Source organism: Musa acuminata, chromosome BXJ1-7, assembly GCF_036884655.1.
Source record: "Musa acuminata AAA Group cultivar baxijiao chromosome BXJ1-7, Cavendish_Baxijiao_AAA, whole genome shotgun sequence".
Classification (NCBI taxonomy): Eukaryota; Viridiplantae; Streptophyta; class Magnoliopsida; order Zingiberales; family Musaceae; genus Musa; species Musa acuminata.
The window spans coordinates 3,999,280-4,018,193 of record NC_088333.1 but is presented as its reverse complement, the minus strand read 5'-3'; the positions used below and the strand labels follow the sequence as shown (position 1 = coordinate 4,018,193).

General features: G+C 39.5%; 1 protein-coding gene, 1 long non-coding RNA gene and 1 pseudogene across 3 annotated transcripts; 2 read left to right on the top strand and 1 right to left on the bottom strand.

Moving 5' to 3' along the window:
* The first annotated feature begins 111 nt into the window (after positions 1–111).
* Positions 112–4,579, top strand: LOC135678319 (chaperone protein dnaJ A7A, chloroplastic-like; annotated as a pseudogene).
* Positions 4,580–6,469: 1,890 nt separating this feature from the next.
* LOC135678320 (uncharacterized) lies at positions 6,470–7,002 on the bottom strand. Its single transcript, XR_010514898.1, has 2 exons — positions 6,790–7,002; positions 6,470–6,673 (listed from the first exon to the last, which is right to left on the bottom strand). It is a non-coding gene; the product is annotated as an uncharacterized LOC135678320 (long non-coding RNA).
* Positions 7,003–12,222: 5,220 nt separating this feature from the next.
* LOC135582001 (homeobox protein knotted-1-like 13) lies at positions 12,223–18,721 on the top strand. Of its 2 annotated transcripts, none has more exons than XM_065190959.1 (6): positions 12,223–13,129; positions 15,449–15,569; positions 17,416–17,609; positions 17,761–17,892; positions 18,051–18,187; positions 18,254–18,721. In XM_065190959.1, exons 1-6 carry the CDS (start codon positions 12,356–12,358, stop codon positions 18,261–18,263), a joined length of 1,368 nt encoding a protein of 455 aa, XP_065047031.1. In that variant the 5' UTR covers positions 12,223–12,355; the 3' UTR covers positions 18,264–18,721. The 2 variants fall into 2 exon arrangements, with proteins under 2 accessions (XP_065047031.1, XP_065047032.1); XM_065190960.1 differs by having other exon boundaries at positions 12,225–13,129; positions 18,269–18,721.
* Positions 18,722–18,914: the final 193 nt, after the last annotated feature.

The window sequence follows — 18,914 nt, the reverse complement described above, 5'->3', positions numbered from 1 at the left end:
ATAAGATCTCCATCAGCTTTTACTAATTGTGACATGGATGGACGGTTCAAGATAGTTTGCGGGCACACTGAGGTAGAGAACCCTCCGCCGCCAATCATTTTGATGCACTAATTGGACGACTTCCCCATTCCCCGTCCCGCGTCGATTAATTACCCTCCTGCTCTCATCCTCGCGACCTCCCCGACCTACTCCCATAGCATTCCCCACGGAATACACCTCGTCGCCGCTGGCCGCTCGTGAGAGAGCAAAGGAGAAGCGGATCTCCGCTTCTGCTCTTTCCGTCGCCGTCGGCTTTGTTTTCTTCTCTCTATTTTCCTTTTCGTGTCTAAAGTAAGAATCATTCTTCTCGAGGCTAATGTCGGAATCGTCTTTGTGGTATCGGTGCTTCTGTTTTGGGCATGATATGTTTGTTTTTTGTTACGATCTTGTTCCATAATATCGATTTCTTGCTTGGCTGGAGATGAGGAGGAATCTTTTTATTCCAAGGCAGTGCATTAAGGGCCATTGACATGGAGTATCTGATGGAATGGACTGATTGTAGAGACGGATATGTATGAGGTAGTAGTTCGTGTGTAGGTTGAGAATCCAAGCTATTGATATCTTTACTTCAGGGGAATTGATTTGTCGTGAATCTTGGATTCCTATCCAAGGGTAATTTGGTAGGGCCATGTACCTTTATCTTGGATTTATATCCAAAGGCAACCTGCTAGGGTTATGTGCCTGCAGATTGAGTTAATCTGAATACTGAAGTGGGTGAGGTTAGCATATAGACAGCGGCGGAAGAATGGAGAAACATCAGGAATTTCTTTAAGTGGTTTATTCTTCAGCTGATATATTTTTGTGAAGAAGTGGTAGTATGATGGCTGGGAAGTGATTAGAAGATATCACTCCTATCATGGCCTACTATATATATGTGTGTGTCTGTCTGTCTGTACACACAAACACCCACACTCTGGGAATTTTGTTGTCTGTGATATTTGAGCTGATTTTACAATTTAGTGTGTCCATAGGCATTAAAAGAGTAACCGGAGGGCATTGTCAGAGTTCACACAAATAAAGTGTAATATGACATATTCATTAGTGGATCTTTGTTTTTATTTCAGTAGATAAATTGAATAGAATAAAAAGCAAATAACTAGGTCGTGACCATGTGATATTTTTCACCTTTGTGTTCTTATTGATTCAAGAAAGCTGATAATCTTACTTGTTATTGCAGAGAAAAGCTAGAAGGTTTGACCTGCGGATATTTTCCTGTTAGCTGCACATTCCAATGACAATTGTACCATTTAGAGGTGCTTCAGTGCCTCGGATGGGAATACAACCTCAAGCAATACTTAGGAATGCATATCCAGGAGCTAAGGCTTGTCATTTTGCTAATATGGTGTTGATGCCTCAAATTGGGTAAGCATTGCTATTTTTCCCACCTACATAATCTTTGACTAACCAAATTGTAATAAACTATCATGCAATCACTAAACTTGATCTTGTCGAGCTTCATGATTTGAATCTTGGATGACGTGTAAAATATTGCTCCTCGGATCATGCGCCTCCCCTAAATTATATATACGGGACCATAGACTCCCCAGCTCGCTCTCATCATCGGTTGAGGCACCGTTGTTCACGTTGCTACCATGTCTCTAGACCGAGCAGATTATTAAATGCGATTGAGAAAGTGTCTCATTGCCCGACTCGATTCTTTCCAATAGTGCTGGTAATGCTATTGCCTTCCCTTTTGCGTTTGTCTTTGCTTTTGCACGCTCGGTAGACGACTATGATAGTTGGATGTCTCTAATTTCTTTTGATTAAAGTATTCTTCCTCTTAATCCTCCCAAATTTGATCTAATCCACATATCATAGTCTTATTGAGTTTAAGAGAGTGAAAATGTGAGACTGAGAGAGAGATGTGAGCGAGAAAGAGTTTGAGAGTGAAATGAGTTGAAAAAAGGGTGAGGAAAGGGTTTAAAAATCATTTTCTATGGTTCAAACAGTCAAATTGATTGTTTGAAATAGGGTAAGGTCCTTGATCGGTAACGATCGGATTTTGACCATTACTGACAAGTACAAATCTCGTATTGCCCGAAACGAGGTCATGTAATGTGTACCACTCGATATAGAGCAGTCCATGTACCAGTCCCTTATCGGACCAGCATGTGTTGCCCATATTGGGCATTACAGCTCGGTACGACGTACCCTGGCTTTATGCACATGAAAAGCATGTCTTTGTTATAAGCGGAAGTCTGCTCTATGTAGGTAGCTCTAAAATATAGGCATGAAATCGAAGATTAACTTTATGTCTGACCAAACTAACCAATGTCAGGTCAATATCAGTTGCTTCTATAAAACTTTTCCTGATCTGATATTCTTTGCCATGAAAATGAAGAAGTGGAAAATGAAGAGAGGAAGAGAGAAGCATTAAGAATTAAGAAAAGAAGCAGTCATAGCTAAAACAATGAGGAAAAATCGGCAGATGAATAGGATAATGATTGATGCAACAACTGGATTAGTTGTGTGCAATAATTCTTTTAATGTTGTTCTCCTTTGTGTAGCAATTAAAGCAAACATGTAAAATCGTCCAAGCTACAATTACTTTAGGATGCAAACAGAAGATTATATCATCAATATTAGGATGCAATGGTTCATGGGCGTTGTATCGAACCATTGTTTTACTTATATAGAAGTTTGATCATTCTAGTGTTCGTTTGAAAAGCCAACTGTTCAGTACGTGAGTGGTCTAAACTCTAAAAGTATAGGATGCAAACAGAAGATTGTGTCACATCAATATTAGGATGCAATGGTTCATAGGCATTGTATAGTACCATTGTTTTACTTATATAGAATTTGATCATTCTTGTGTACATTAGAAAAGCCAACTATCCAGTACATGAGTGGTCTAAACTCCTAAGTAACTCAAAAACATCGACAAACTAGTTTGCCTCTTAAGTAGTGGTTTTAAATTAACCCAGCAATAGGCATATAATAACTCTGTTGCAGCTGTTGATAAGATAGAAGGTCAGGACTGTGGAAATCACATACCCTCTTTGTTTTGGATTGAGCTTCTCATCTTGCGAAGTCTTTTTTTCCCCAATTGATTTCAACTTCATATAGTGCATAATGGTTTGATTTATCCTGTATTCATGATGGGGAAAAGATATTCAAGCCATGATCCTATCCTGTATTTTATTATAGAGAAAAGATATTGAAGCTAACTTTGAGACTTCGAGTCAATTATGACTAAGTAGTTTTGCTAAAATTGGAGATGGGCTCACTATGGCTGTGTTATTTGTTTTAGAGATCCTGGAGCAGAACAGAAGTTTAAGGAGATTAGCAATGCGTACGAGGTTATTCCCTTTGTCATGAATATACTTATTCAAAACTGGTAGATTTGACAACATTCCTGATTGAAAGTCACCATGTCGTAGGTTTTGTCAGATGATGAAAAGAGGTCTCTGTATGACAGGTATGGAGAAGCTGACCTCAAAGGTGCTGGCATGGGCATGGGGTTGAGTATCAGCCAGATGCAGGTTCTTTTTTTCTGTGAAAGATAAATTTCAATAAACTTTCTGCTTATTGCTAATGTTATACTTTTCTCTGAACTGAAGGATTTCAGCAACCCATTTGATATCTTCGAGAGATTATTTAAAGGCATGGGTGGGATGGGCGGAACCAGAGCTGCTCGCAACAGGGCAATGCAGGGGGATGACGAGAGCTATAATCTTCTCCTAGATTTCAAAGAGGCAATTTTTGGTGTTGGGAAGGAGATAGAGATTATAAGGCTGGAAAATTGTGAAACCTGTGATGGTTCTGGCGCCAAACCAGGTACAAATCCAAGCTAGTGCAACACTTGCAGAGGTCAAGGGCAAGTTCTCTTCAGCAAGGACACCACTGGGTGTATTCCAGCAGGTCATGACTTGCTCAACTTGTGGTGGTGCCGGTGAAATCTCTACCCCATTCAATACATGCAGAGGAGATGGTCGTGTGTGGAGGATAAAGTGGATAAGCCTGAAAGTTCCAGCTGGAATCGATTCTGGTAGCCGGTTCAGGGTTCGGTCCGAGAGGAACGCCGGAAGGAGAGGTGGCCCTCCTGGAGACCTTTATGTGTTCATTGAAGTTCTCTCAGATCCTGTGCTGAAGATGGATGGAACCAACATTCTCTATACACAATCTTAGGGACCACTTAAAGGTTCCAACGGTGGATGGCATGGTGGATCTAAAGGTTCCGGCAGGGACACAGGCAGGTACGACTCTGGTAATGGCTAAGAAAGGGGTTCCCTACCTCGGAAAGCGGAACGGCAGGGGAGATCAGTTGGTTCGTGTGCAGGTGGAGATCCGAAAGAGATTAAGCAGCGAAGAACAGAAGTTGATCGAGGAACTTGCAAGTCTGAGCAAGTCCTAGACAACGAACGGCAAGAGATAGCTCCTAGTCGCAGAAACATTGCAGCACGGAGGGCATGAGGGGAAATGGCGAAGAACGCTGCTTCTAATCATACGGCTTCGTTGGTGGAGAAAATTTAGCTGAATTGTTATGTGGATGGAAAATAGTGTGTTCTGACAAAGGGAGCATTCTCTGCTATGTTTCTTCCGTTGACTGGTCTTAATCATGCACCCCACTGGTGGTTCGCATGGGAGCGAATCATGCAACGTTAGCATCGCTAGCCTATCACTACAAACAAACAAACAAAAAGAAAGCTTTCTACAAGGGGCCAAGGAATGGTCGTTCAGAAACTCTTCCATGGACTGGGCATCCATCGTTGGGCCTTTATGTCGATGGGCTAGGAACCCAGACAATGGAGAAGAATTGTGATGATGCTCGAGTCCTGATAACTCATTCACAAGCTATAACTCGGTCAACGTAGAAGAACTGTGATGGTGTGCAAGTGATTAACATTTACAGATATAGCTATTTTTATAAGGATTTCAGCCTCCTTCCTCCTTCCGGAGTTATCACGTGCAATCTCAGTTTGGATATCTGCTACTTCAGTACACTATACAAAATTTGGCATATTAGCTCAGCTGGTACGAGGCTTGGATGGCAGATAAAAAGGGGCTGTGGGATTGGAAGCGAGGGGGAGACGAGAGAGATGCCACTAGACCAACCCATATCCATCCGACCTTAGAAGCCATTGAATCCGGTCACTGTTTCCTTTGCTCTCTTTGACATACCAAAGAGGCATTCCTATTGAAATAAATGATAAGAAGAAAGATTCTCATCGAGTGGGGTCACCCTCCATCCGCAAGTAAACAAATGGATAATAGCCGAGCACTGCTGCAGCGTGTGGTTTCAGATAAGGCGACAAGGGCTGGTCATCAGAACTCGACAAAGGTGTCATGTCATGGCCGGTGTTGCCTGAAAGCCGAGGCGAGGGACCTGCTCTTGAAACAGAGGAGGATGATCACAAGCCAACAAATAAGTGATACACACCAGGATAGACAAAATGGATCCAGATGGAGACTGCCTTAATTTCCAAAGATAAGGGGGAGTCAAGCATCCCATGATATTTCATTGCTTTCTTTTTCTCTCAGGTCTCCATCCTCAGCACAACTTGGTTGACTTCCTTGGCTCGGTTTGGAAAAAAAAGGAAAGAAAAGATAAAGCTGATGGAGTAGTTTAGTTTTGAAACGATGACTGTGTTTAGCATTCGGTGTTTATACTGTTGAGGGCGTGATCATAAACCATTCCTTCGTCACTCAGCGCACAGCAAATTGAGTATGAAGATAGATTTCTATAAATAGATTAGAGAAGAAACACCCAGTAAGATCACAGGGACTGATAATGTTTGCATACCAAGAGGCCGTGCCAGTAGTGAGATGGCGGCCTCGTTGGAGACGGCAGAAGGAGAAACGAAGGGCTTGTGCTTGAAGGGCAGACAGAGACACAAGGAAACGACCCATGTCACCGGGGAGCCTTGTGCTCTTCATTTGTCCTTTGATAGATTGCAGCAAATGATCCTTTTGTCGGACATGAAAAGCAAAGTGCGCAGTCGTGCATGCTTCTTTTTTACTCATGAAAGAGCGATGGCAACTGAAGACACTGATGAACGGGTAATGCATGAGTCACGAGGGGGACCTTCTGAAGTGCTCCTTCAGAAGGTGATTCTGTAGCATATTCTCAGGTATGTTATTACTACGGATGGTATCATCACTGTTTGCAAACACCACCATGGCAATTGCCAGTTGTAAGAAACAGCGCCAGCAAAAGTCACGAGGGGGACCTCTTCTGACCTCTGCTGCCTGGAGACCTTAACAGATAACCTGTCCTCGAGGAAAAGAGGCAGAGGAGCTGCTCGCCAGAGACCATATAAGGGATTGTCTCAGAGGGTCAGAGGTCCTCCTTTTGATCCCATTCATGAGGGCATTAACCTGCCTCAATTATTGCCCTCCATAGCTAAAGCCCTACTAATGAGAACGGAAGAAGCTTTTCTACTGCATGCCGTGCCAGGGCAGGGCCCAGACAAAAAGCAGCCTCTGGGGAAGAGCTTTAAGGTTTGGTCTCAAATGTCCTCAATGACAAGACTGCAAAACCTGAGCAGTCATCAGTAACAAGAGCATGTGAGAAGTACAAAAGGGCAACAGCAGCCCCATCTCCCCTCTCTTCTTCTTCTTCTTCTTCTTCTCCTTCTTCTGTACTTGAAATGCTTGGCACTCACTGCTCACTACCCAGGCAGCAGGAGCCCACCTGCTTCAAAAGAAGAGAAAAGCAAAAGATGATGTGATCATTTTGAGTCCTGATCCAATTCCCTTCAGCAAGCAAAAGGTTAGAAGGACTCGACTTGGCAAAGGATCAAACCAGACATTTCAGGTCGATTCAGCATCACTCCTGGGATTCCAATGGATGGCCGTGACCTAGAAAACCATGAGCCCCATGAACAGGTTAGCCGTGGCTTTCTAAATATTTGGTGCTCTAGTATAGTGTGTGGTTATGGAGTAGGGTACGAACTACAAGGTGAGCAAATCTAGCTGAGTCCAGAAAAGGACTCGTAAGCTGCTGTGACCGGCTACCCTCCTCCTATGGATGAAGTCACTATAGCTTCGAAGAACAAAAGCAAACATTGGCCCATAGCTTTGCAGACTGCAACACCTCGATTACATGAGATATATGTACACCCCAGCTAAAAGAATCTGTGGCTAATCTTATGATCACTGATACATAGAGGGGTGAAGATAAAATGTAGCAGGAGGACAGAGGTGAGGTGGGGAAGCTGGCGTTCTTTGGTTGGGACACGTGTATGTGGGGGACCGGGGGTTGCCGGATGCCAGACGAAACCCCAATCGAATCGGATCTTTTCCACCGGCGGAAGAGAGAGAGAGTGTGTGTGTGTGTGGAAAAAGGAGGGGAGCCGAAATAAAATATACCGCGATCTTTTGACGAGCGCAACACGCGTCGAGTGGTGGGCCGCAGAGGAAGGCGAAGACTGCCGGTATTCGGCACGCGCGCGCGCGAGGGGTAGCGAAAGCGATTGACGCGCGACCGTTAACTGCTCAGTGGGCCCCGCGACCGGCGCCCGTGACCACCATTCAAACCTCACCCTTCTCAACTGTCCAACCCCACTATTTCAACTTTTTTACTGATTTGCCCCCCACCAACATGAAGCCCTTTTTATATTTATTTTGCCAAAATAAATAAATAACAAAATTCCCGAAAAAAATATTTCTATTTTCTTTTCTTTTTCTCTTTCTCTTCCTCTCTGGATCACTTCATACGGTAAACCTTATAATATTTTTACGCTATTCTAAATAATATCAGAAAAATACTATGAGACAGTACAAAAAATATTATGTTATATTGTACAAAAAATATTTTTGTAATGCATCACAATATTATTCTGGAATTAATGAAAATACTATAACATAATATAAACATTATATTTTTTATAAAATTTATAAAAAGCACTATACTACGATGTTGCTATACTGCATTATAGTATTTTACAGTATTACTAGAAATATTATAATTGGATTAGTTTACCCTATTGATCGAACTATTAAAAAAAAGCGAGCGAAAAATATTCTTAGCAATAAACAAAAAAGATAGCACTGTTTGAAATTTTATTGAAAATGGGAATGCTTCTCAAGAAAAATCGAAAGAGAGAGATTTTTTTCAAGAATTCATCCTATATATAAATCACTCTAAATATAAGGGTTTTTATTTTCATCATTTTAGTTCTAATCCAACATATTTCAGTAAAATCTGATTATAGCAAATCAATCTTCAAGGGTGTTTTTAGATATTTATTTTTTAATTAGTTAATTTTGCATCAAGCTATGCTCATTAATAAGGGAAAAGTATTTAAGTTATATATATTTTTTATATTCGAAGTATTATATTAAATTACGCAATCCATGTAACACCCACCTAAACGGAAATGGCAGTGTGAGCAATGACAGCTCTCACAGCTTGATGACATAATGACACATTAAAATTAACTACCGGATTATTATGGAATCATCCATGACAACGACGCATGGCTTTCTTTGACATCAGCTTTTCTTTGTATTATCGCCATCGCATTTGCTCAATAAGAATCCTTCTGTTAATTTAATATGATCAATAATAATATTATTAAGTTAAAAGTCGATTGTCCGATGGGATGTTGATTTGGAGTCAATCGATATATTATTTTGCATGTATCTTTGCAAGATATAACCTTCTCCATTAAATTCCATGGTTATTAACTTTTACTTCCTAATACAAAATTATTATCGAATGACATCAGCTTTTCATTATATTATCATTAAGAATCCATCTTTACCTTGTAACAACAATAATAATTTAATATGATCAAAATTGGAGTTGATGAATAATAATATTATTAGGTTAAAAGTTGATCGTCCGATCGGATGTTGATTTGGAATCGATCGATATATTATTTTACATGTATCTTTGAACAATATCGAGAAAAGTCTAAGATGTCGAATTCTATCGAAATATAATCTCAATTAAATGTCACGGTTATTAACTTTTATTCCTAGTAAGAAGTTGTTATGAAATGAAAATGACTCCTAGATCGGTCATAGCTAAAGTTGATTGATTTGGCTACGCCTAATCCAAATATGACACACTGAGTCAACACACACGTGTGTGTTCCATTTATCTAGATGAGATATTTTTTCACACAAAAATACTTCGATGATATCTAAATTTGATATTTGAATCAGTTCGACATAATTTAGACCCATGTGCATCACAGATATAAGATTATTATTGAGATGGCTCGAGCACTTTCAATGATTGAGATGAGCTTGAGTGCATGTTTTGCATTTGACTTGCAGAAAGATTAAGATCCTATTATTTTTTATCTCTCAAACTTTCAACTTAATTCCGATGAGGATAAATAAATTTAGTAAAAAATATTAAATCTTAATTATCGTGCTTAAGGATATTTTTATAGCGGATTAGTAAGGAAGAATATTATATGGGATCTTTATGGCTATAATATTATTTTAGACTAATATTCATGTGGCTTGATTATTGATCAGACTATATTATTGTGTGTATTACCATCTGTTGAGTGATTACTGATAAAAAATATTTTCATATCAAAAGAGAAAGTATCATAAAGAATATAGTACACCAAATAAGATAGAAGATTTGAAACAGGCTCATAATAATGTATTGCTTCAATATAGCAAATTATGAATATAAAATTTTAAAATAATTATAATTATTATAGAATAACATTATTTATGGTCAACCTATTCTATCTGTATTTATTTTTCTTAATTAATAGATGATGGATCTAATGATTTCATAAAAGTAATTTTTGTATTTTTGTCAGTGATGTTATCAAGTTTATTAGCATTCTTATAGATTATTCCTTAGGAGGTAGTCAAGGATAGAAGATCTTGTAACATAAACAATATAAATTTGCTATTTTCTAGCAAAATATCAACTCTCAATAAATACATACTATAATGATTTATTTAATTAGAGGTGCCAATGTACAACATTCTCCCTCTAGAAAAAGAAACATAATAAAGTGCAACATGCATGTGGTCCAATTGTTCTTGCAAAAATTGAGGGGAGGATAAAAAGTATCTGTGTAACATATGACTAAAAGTTTCTTCACTTTATATAAAATTGCTAAGAGGGAGATATGGTGATGAGATGAGTTTCCATATCAATCACACAATTATTTGAGGTCTTCTACATGTATCATTTTCCCAATATCTTACTAAATTGGTTGCTTTCAAGAAAAAGAATTTAACATTACTAAATTGTAAAAACTCAAAATCTCAACACTTGCATAAATAAACTTAGATGTCCCCTTACAATATAAATTCTCTTAATCATCCTTGATAGGTCTTAAGTTGTGCCATACAATGGACAGTCCGAATGAGAACCTCCTTTTTTATTTTCTTTTTCTTTTTCTTTCACTGGTCACTATCTAAGGCATGATAAAAAGCTACCTATTTCCTTTCATTCTGATGTGTAAAGTCATGCAAGATGTTGGACTCTTTTAGTAGGTTTTGGACTTTGTGATGTATTCACATACTCTTTTACAAATGATAGACACAATAATGTGTCACAAGAAGTGACCATCTCTTATCTTTTTATGGTGGAATATATTTTCCATCATCATGATGTGTGATTTTCTAAATCAAGCTATGCACTTGAAAAAAAAAAGGTTATATGGATCTTCCATTCTATTCTGTTTTATGATGTGAGATAATAATGTCAAACATTGTAGCTTACAAAAAAAATAAACACACACACACAAGGAATAAAGTCAAATGATTTCTTGTTACTTATTGATTTATATATTAATATATAATCCCTAAACTTTGTGTATATAAGTATTATAAATATTGTAGTTTTTAAAAGCTGGAATTTTTTAAGAACATTCCTCTAGTAGTTTGATTGTGTATTATCACTTATATATATATATATATATATATATATATATATATATATATATATATATATATATATATATATATATATATATATATATATATATATATATATATATATATATATATATATATATATATGCCAATTCCACCCACCACAAGCAACCTCGATGTGAATTATAAGCTTGGTGGAAGCAAGAAGAAGGAAGGCTTCCATGCTCACTGATTTGGCATACTTTGATCCGATTGTTTCATATGGGTAATTGGCTCGTAATAATTATTTTAAGCTTATGTTGTGACATGCATTAATTTCATTAAAATTCCCAGCGGTGCACCCTCTCTATTGCTAGTGGATCACAGGATGATTCCTTGTTGATAACTCATATGTGGATGCAAACATTCCTTTGAAATCTTAGTTCCATTGCTTGCAAACAATCACATAAATTCCTCCCCCCAAAAATAATTCATTATCTATCATATTACTATTCTCGATTACATATATATATATATATATATATATATATATATATATATATATATATATATATATATATATATATATATATATATATATATATATATATATATATATACATACATATTATTATTATCATATTAATAACTTTTTTTTCTCTTAACAATTCAAATTTTGTTTTATAGTCTTATATAATTATTGTTATTATCTTGTTTTTGAAATTTCTTTAATTCAAGCATAGAAAATTCCCTGCGGGCATTGACTCGATTCACCAACAGTCACTAACGGTATTCACCGGACACCAAGAAAATAAAATTAATATAATAATAAATACAATAATTATATTATTATTATTACATAAAAGGGAAAAAAAAGGGGGGTGCATCGAAAGCCGTGTCCGACCGGCGGCGCAGCAGACCGATCGCCCACCCGTACAAGGGGACGTCGCAACCCGCCGCGGGCCCCACCTCGGCCTCCCACGTATCGCGCTCCCATTGGACGGTTGCCCTCGGGCGGTGGTCCACGCGGCTTCGAGTCGCCACGCGTCCGGCCGGTGACGTTCGGGTAAATCGATCGCTCGCCGTAATTAATGCGTCCCGCCTAATAGAAACAAGGCGGTGCTTTTTATAGCTATGGATACGTATAATTGGTCTCGTAGAGACGACGTGGCCGTTCCAGAGCCGTCGGATGGGGGGATGGTGGCAGCGTCGACGGCTCGCGTCCCACCTCCGCCTGCGTATTCGACATAATTATTGGAATTGTTGGATTAGAGAAAGGTGCGATTAGGAATTAAGTAAGTTTGGTTAACGACAAAAGCTAACCAACAGCAAGCGATCGAGGGAGAGTCTTCCAGGTGTGGCCTATCGTTTCAACGTCTCCCTCCGTCCCCGTGCCCGTCCCCGTCCCCGTCTCACCTGGTTTCCCCACCCCCCACCCTTCTCCTCTTCTCTTCTCTTTTCTTCTGTGCCTTTGGATTTTGATTTGTTTTGCTTTGAGGAGGAGATTGGAGCCGGGGATACGGGAGGTGGGGCGATGGCGTTTCACAACCACCTCTCCCACGAGCTGACGCTGCCGCAGTACGCGGAGCAGCAGCTGGGTGGGGACAGCCCGGCGGTGCTTAGAACCGCCATGGATCAACTCGCCGCCCCTCCGCATGATACCGCTGCGTCGAAGGAGGGGAAGCACTTCCAGCGCCTCATGGCCGACGCAGCAGCCACTGCAGGGAAGCCTTCGATGGCCGGAGCGGGCGGACCCACGTGGCTCAACAGGGCAATTCTCCGGCAGCAGGGGCATCACTACGCCGACGGCAGCTTCCTCCACCTCCAGACCTCGGCTGACTCCTCGGCGTCGCCGGTCGCGGCCGGGGGAGGCGGAGGGGGCGCGGGCCACTGGCTGCCCCGGCCGCCGATCCTACGGCGCAGCGGGAGTGAGGACGAGGTCCCCGTCTCGAGCGACTCCGCCATGGCGGCGGCCATCTCGGCGGAACCCGGCGGCGGGCGGGGCCACTCGGGCGGGGAGCTCGGGGAGGCCGAGGCGTTGGTGCAGGGGAGCGGAGGCGGCGGGGAGGCGGGGGAGGGGACGTGGCAGAACGCGAGGTACAAGGCGGAGATATTGGCGCACCCGTTGTACGAGCAGCTGCTGTCGGCGCACGTGGCGTGCCTGAGGATCGCCACTCCCGTCGACCAGCTGCCGAGGATCGACGCGCAACTCGCGCAGTCGCAGCAAGTCGTGTCCAAGTACTCGGTGCTCGGCGGCGGCGGCGGCGGCCAGATGCTCGGCGACGACAAGGAGCTCGATCAGTTCATGGTAACACAAATAACAAAAAACATGTCCATGGTTCTTTCATTCAAATTCCTGCTTTTGTTTCTTTGGATTAAAAAACCCTCCTTTCGATGTGCTTTCTTGATTTCCGACCTCTCTTAGCTTTGATGTGCGCACGATTTGTTGGTCTCCCTGTTTCCTGAAAGGAAAAGACGTGTTCTTGGATTGGTTTCCTGGCACCGGAGGATTTGGAAGGGGAAGGAAGAGATGTCATGGGTTTATTACCGTTGCAGATAATCTATAGTGTCAAGATTAAGGACGGTGAACTTTTCCGGCCAAATACAATAAGCGATCGAAAGACAGGTGTTTTATCTGTGTTTTGGACTTTGGAGACGCTTTCTTGAGATGAAGATTTGCTTAGCTGCATCAAGGAAATTAGGCAGCACTCTCTGTATATTAGGTCTCCAAGTTGAGTTTGTCGGCTTCTTTTTTCTAGTTTGGGTTTTCTTCGGTGTCATTATGGAGCGTTAGATAGAGAAAAAAAGGCCCGAGAAGGGCACAGGTTTCCTATGCCACCTTGCTGACCCTTCTGCCCATATTCTCTGTCTCTCTGTGGCGCATCCACCTAAAGTCAACCGACCCCAACATAAATTTTGACTAGAGAGGAGGATATTTTCTTGCTTTCTTTGCTTTTATGCTTAGTCACTCCGCTTGCCAAACTTGTCACAAGTGGAGGAAGACCAAATTTTGGCATCGATGTCAGGAGCTGAAAATTTGGTTGTCTCTGAACTGAGGGTTCAGCTACCAAGTCTTGCTTGGTTTCTCTTTATTTGTAGTCTTTTTATGCTAAAACTCCTGCTGAAGAATGCAAAATATCTGTTGAATTCATACCGGGCACTCCACTCCAACTGAATCATTCATAGATCGCCACGGAGGATAACCTATTCCGACAATTGTTTCAGCTCAGGCAATAGGAGACATCCAAATTTTGGCCATATCCTGGGAGCTACATTATGTGTATGACCTTGAAAACATCTTCTTCTTGCAAGAGAAAGCTTTTCTTTACCTTCATAAATATAGCAAGCACTGATCTTCCTTTTCAGTTGAAGATTTTGTCCCTTTTCTTCCGACAATATGACGTGATTATTGCGGCTATGTGATCGACTGAAACATACCTTCCTCTATATGTTCTCCTTGATAATATGTCCAGTGTGCTTGTTAGTATCAGATCTTGCCACAAATTGCCCATCTACTTGATAGAACATGTGAGCATTACATATTAACGATCAGCTCTTGCATACATAGTTTCACACAAAATCAATTCAAGCACCTTAATGTTATAGATTGTATATTAACCTTCTTCCAACATAATGTCCAAAGATTTATTTGTGTTTCTGATGGTTGTGTTATACGTAGCTACCGACTAATACCACATTTTGAGGAAAAACGTGATGTAGTAAAATCATCTTGCATGATTACTTTCATAAAAGGATCTTGGAGTACATTAACCTGTTCAGTTGCTCATTTTTCGTACTCTGTGATAGTGTTACGTTTCTGAATGGAATGTGCTTTAGCCATTTATTGGCAATTAAGAAATCGTTCTCATGCTTCAACTTGAATCTGATTCCAACAATGGTGGCTATCTCTGTTATCTAGTATCCTTCTTGTAGTAACATTATACTAGCTGGAATTTATCTTTATTTCTGTCTAGTTCATCATAAGCCTCATTTTCTGCTACTGCCACACAATTTCTCCACTACGTTTTAATGGTACAAAAAAAAAAAATAACCCTCTTTTCTCACAGTTCTTAGGAACTGAGGTAATTTGTGACATCATTTGTGTAAAAGAGTTAGTGTTCCATAATTATTTTCGTTGATGATTTTGCATGATTTTCATGGTTTTCTTTCTTTGATAGATGGTTATCAAATGACTCTCTTGCATTGATCTGCTTGATGCCATAAAAGATGACCTTGAGTAAATTGTTCATCAACTAGTACTTAATATTGCAAATAATATGCTGGATTCAGTCTTTTTCTTGAACATATTTACTTCTATCATAGATTGTGCTTATATAATGAAAACTTCGGGAGAAGTATATCCTACCGAGGAATCAAAGAATGATGCTCAAATAATTAAGACTAAAAATGAATCTGTTTGTATTTATCGAAGATTTATATCCTGGTAGGTTAACTAACCCATCAACTTCGTTTTACCTAAATCATTAGTTAAAATGCTTAAGAAAAAATTAATAATAGTACGTTGACCCTTTATTAATAATGGTACCCGAGCTTGCCTGTTATTGTTATTGTTGTTGTTATTTATGTATAATTTCCTAATGTGTAAAACATCTCATGTTTTGTTTAGACACATTATGTCCTTCTACTTTGTTCCTTCAAAGAACAACTACAGCAGCATGTCCGTGTTCATGCAATGGAGGCAGTGATGGCTTGTTGGGAGCTTGAGCAATCACTTCAAAGCCTAACAGGTTACCTTCTTTTTCTTTCTTTGAAAAGTAATACATACCTAGTAAAACATTTTATAGTTAAGTTAAAAGCTGACCTTCATTATTCTTGTTTGGACAAATCAAAGTGGCTACAGTATTGTGATTCAGTTGTCACTGAGATTTATATAATTATATCTATGAATCACTAATAACAAGTAAACTTCATCTTGTATCAGTAGTGTTACTTAACTAATACCAGTACCAATTCTTGGCCTGCATTTGTCAGCACAGTATCATGCAGTGCTAGAAACAACATTCTGGGGAAAAGAAATAAATAATTATGTTAATGAACAGTGGCATACCTGTGTACTCATAATAGAGATCCAGTGAAGGTTGTTAGTCTCCCTGTATGATATTCTTGTATGTTCCTTGGATTTTTAGTTTATGACAAAATTGAAAAGTTATGTATTCAAATAACGGGGAAGTGCATATGGTTGTGCCTGACAGAAAAAAAGAAGGGTTGCTTTTCTGCGATTTTGGTTCCGTACCCTATGCAGTGGAGTTGAATATAGGTCAGGTATAACACTCATTCAACCTTGGTGAACCAAAGGATGAAAAGAGGCACATATTGGCAAGGTTCGTAATACCGTACCGTACCGGTGTTTCGACCTGGGCTCGATACCGGTATGGTACGGTATACCGAGCGGTACACCCAGGCGGTCCGCGTACCGGCAACCTGTCAGACCGGTATGTACCGCCCGTACCGGGTGGTATAGTTCGATACTGCAGACACTGCATATTGGTACAGGAACATCTAGCAGAAAAAAAGAAGGGATACTGGAACAAATATAATATTCAATTTGCTTGGGTTAGCTTTGATGGAAAGTGTTCAAGAATGTTTTTGGCCTCAAATATATCAAATTATGTTTGCAGGACATGGTTGGTTGTAGATTCTGATGGGAAGCTTAGGAAGCAATATAATTTAGGTGTCTAAGCAAGAGAAAACAAGAACAATGATGATGGCGACCAACAATCTGTGATTTTCCAACTATTTGATGTTGACTAACTAAAAGAACAAACAAAAATATGATTGGCTTTCAGATTTTAGAACCAAAAGTTGTTGGGATTATAATTGTATCATAAATCGTACAAGACTTGAGGCTGGACTGGATTGTGAATGGAATTATAGATCATAAGACATTTGATATTCTTTAAAAGTTTAAATATTTTTGGAAGGAAACAACAAAAATCGAGTTAGGACAATAAGAAAGCATCATTCTAATGATCATAAAATAGAAATGTTTTAGTAGAACTTGTGCCCAAATCTAACATGTTCAAGAAGCAAATGGATATACATTCTTCTTTACCAAGAATATTTTCAAAACAGTTGATTTTTATAAATATTCTCAATGTAATATTTAGCTTGTTATTCTGAAAATTTAAATAACATATTTAAATAGCGACAAAGAACATTAGTATTATAATAGAGCAGTATCAATGATATTACTACGATTATGTAGCATCTTTGACAGCTTTATGGTTCAACCTGCTAAAAGATCAATCTGATTTTAGTCATATGAAAACATTTTACTTTTGCAATTTGCAAGACCTGTGACAGAAAGCTAGACTGTGCCAACTATCCTGCCAAAATTACTTTATATTTTGGTAAGACTAAATTTGTGCAACATGGATGAAACATGCTACTAGTTTACACTTCATAAGTTGAGATTATTGTGTTTGCATGCATGTTCGACCATAAATGCTTTTATGGGATGGAATTCTTGAAGACCATGGCTGTTCAATTATATTCATTTGAACCTACCTAAATGTTTTTGGTGAGAGAGGATTGATGAAAAGCTTGACTGTTTAATTGTGCCAAATTAAACAGGAGTCTCTCCTGGAGAAGGTACAGGTGCAACCATGTCTGATGATGACGATGATCAGGCAGAGAGTGAGACAAACTTGTTCGATGGAAGCTTGGATGGACCAGACAGCATGGGTTTTGGCCCTCTTGTTCCTACAGAGAGCGAGCGATCCTTGATGGAGCGTGTCAGGCAGGAGCTGAAGCATGAACTAAAACAGGTAGATGGAAATGTCTTCAAATGTGAAGTCTTTGTGTAGGCTGTTGATCGATCCTTGTCTCTTTGATGTACAAAGAAAGTTTTCTTGAAGGTCGAGGAGAGTATCTTTGTGAGTTTATGTATAGTCTATTAATCAATTTTTCGACTTTCAGGGGTACAAAGAGAAGATTGTAGATATTAGAGAAGAAATTCTCCGCAAGAGAAGAGCAGGGAAACTTCCCGGGGATAGCACTTCTACATTAAAGGCATGGTGGCAGTCCCACTCCAAGTGGCCATATCCAACGGTATGTTATTTGGTCATTAGCTCTGCTGCATCTAATTGAGATTAAGTCCCTGAACATTGTACAATTGTATCTCTCAGTATATTCTCTAACTTTTATGTCATTTTTTATGGTGTTTACAGGTCATTGACCTTCCATGATTTATGTTTTTCGGTTTGCAGGAGGATGACAAAGCACGATTAGTGCAGGAAACAGGATTACAGCTAAAGCAGATTAACAACTGGTTCATCAACCAAAGGAAAAGGAACTGGCATAGTAATCCGTCATCATCGAGTACTATGAAAAGCAAGCGCAAAAGGTTTGCGATAAATGACTACTCGTGATAAGGTGTTATTGATATAACATTGTTGAATTTATGATTCAGAAACAAATAATGCAGGTGATGACAATATTTTCTGATTCATGTGGATGATGAGCCAGGAACGATGGACACAACAGCAATAGCTGAAATTATTAGCTGCTATGATGAACATTTTGCTGAAATTTCTTTGTAAGAGTACTGAATGAAGTGAAGCAATCTCCATACTCATCCTATGATCTAGTATTATACATAGGGAAATCTTATCTTAGTACTAAAGAAATCTGGTGAAGCAGCTCTTGGTCTGAACCATACAGTATCTGCTACAGTTATATGCAGTGGCAGCATCAGTGGCATTGGTAGATCTAGTAGTGCATGTTATATTGCTAAAAGAGTGTGGAAGTGGCTTCTTCTTTTGTACTTGGCTCTTAAATTGGTAGATTGAGTTTTAATTTACATACACACATATCTCATCCAGAAGAGACAGATGTGAATATAAAATGTAATAAATACAATGTACTGCTAACTTTCTGACTTCTTGGTGGTTGGAGAAGCAAAAGTGTGATGTACAGGATTTGGGTGGCAGATCACAAATTGTGGTTTGGTGGTGCATTTTTATTGTTCTTGGTTTGTCTGTTGGTAATGCCTTCTGTCATCAAGGGTTGTTCTCTGTTTGGCTTCAAAAAGGGCATGCTGTACAATGCATTAACTGGTCCATAAACTATTG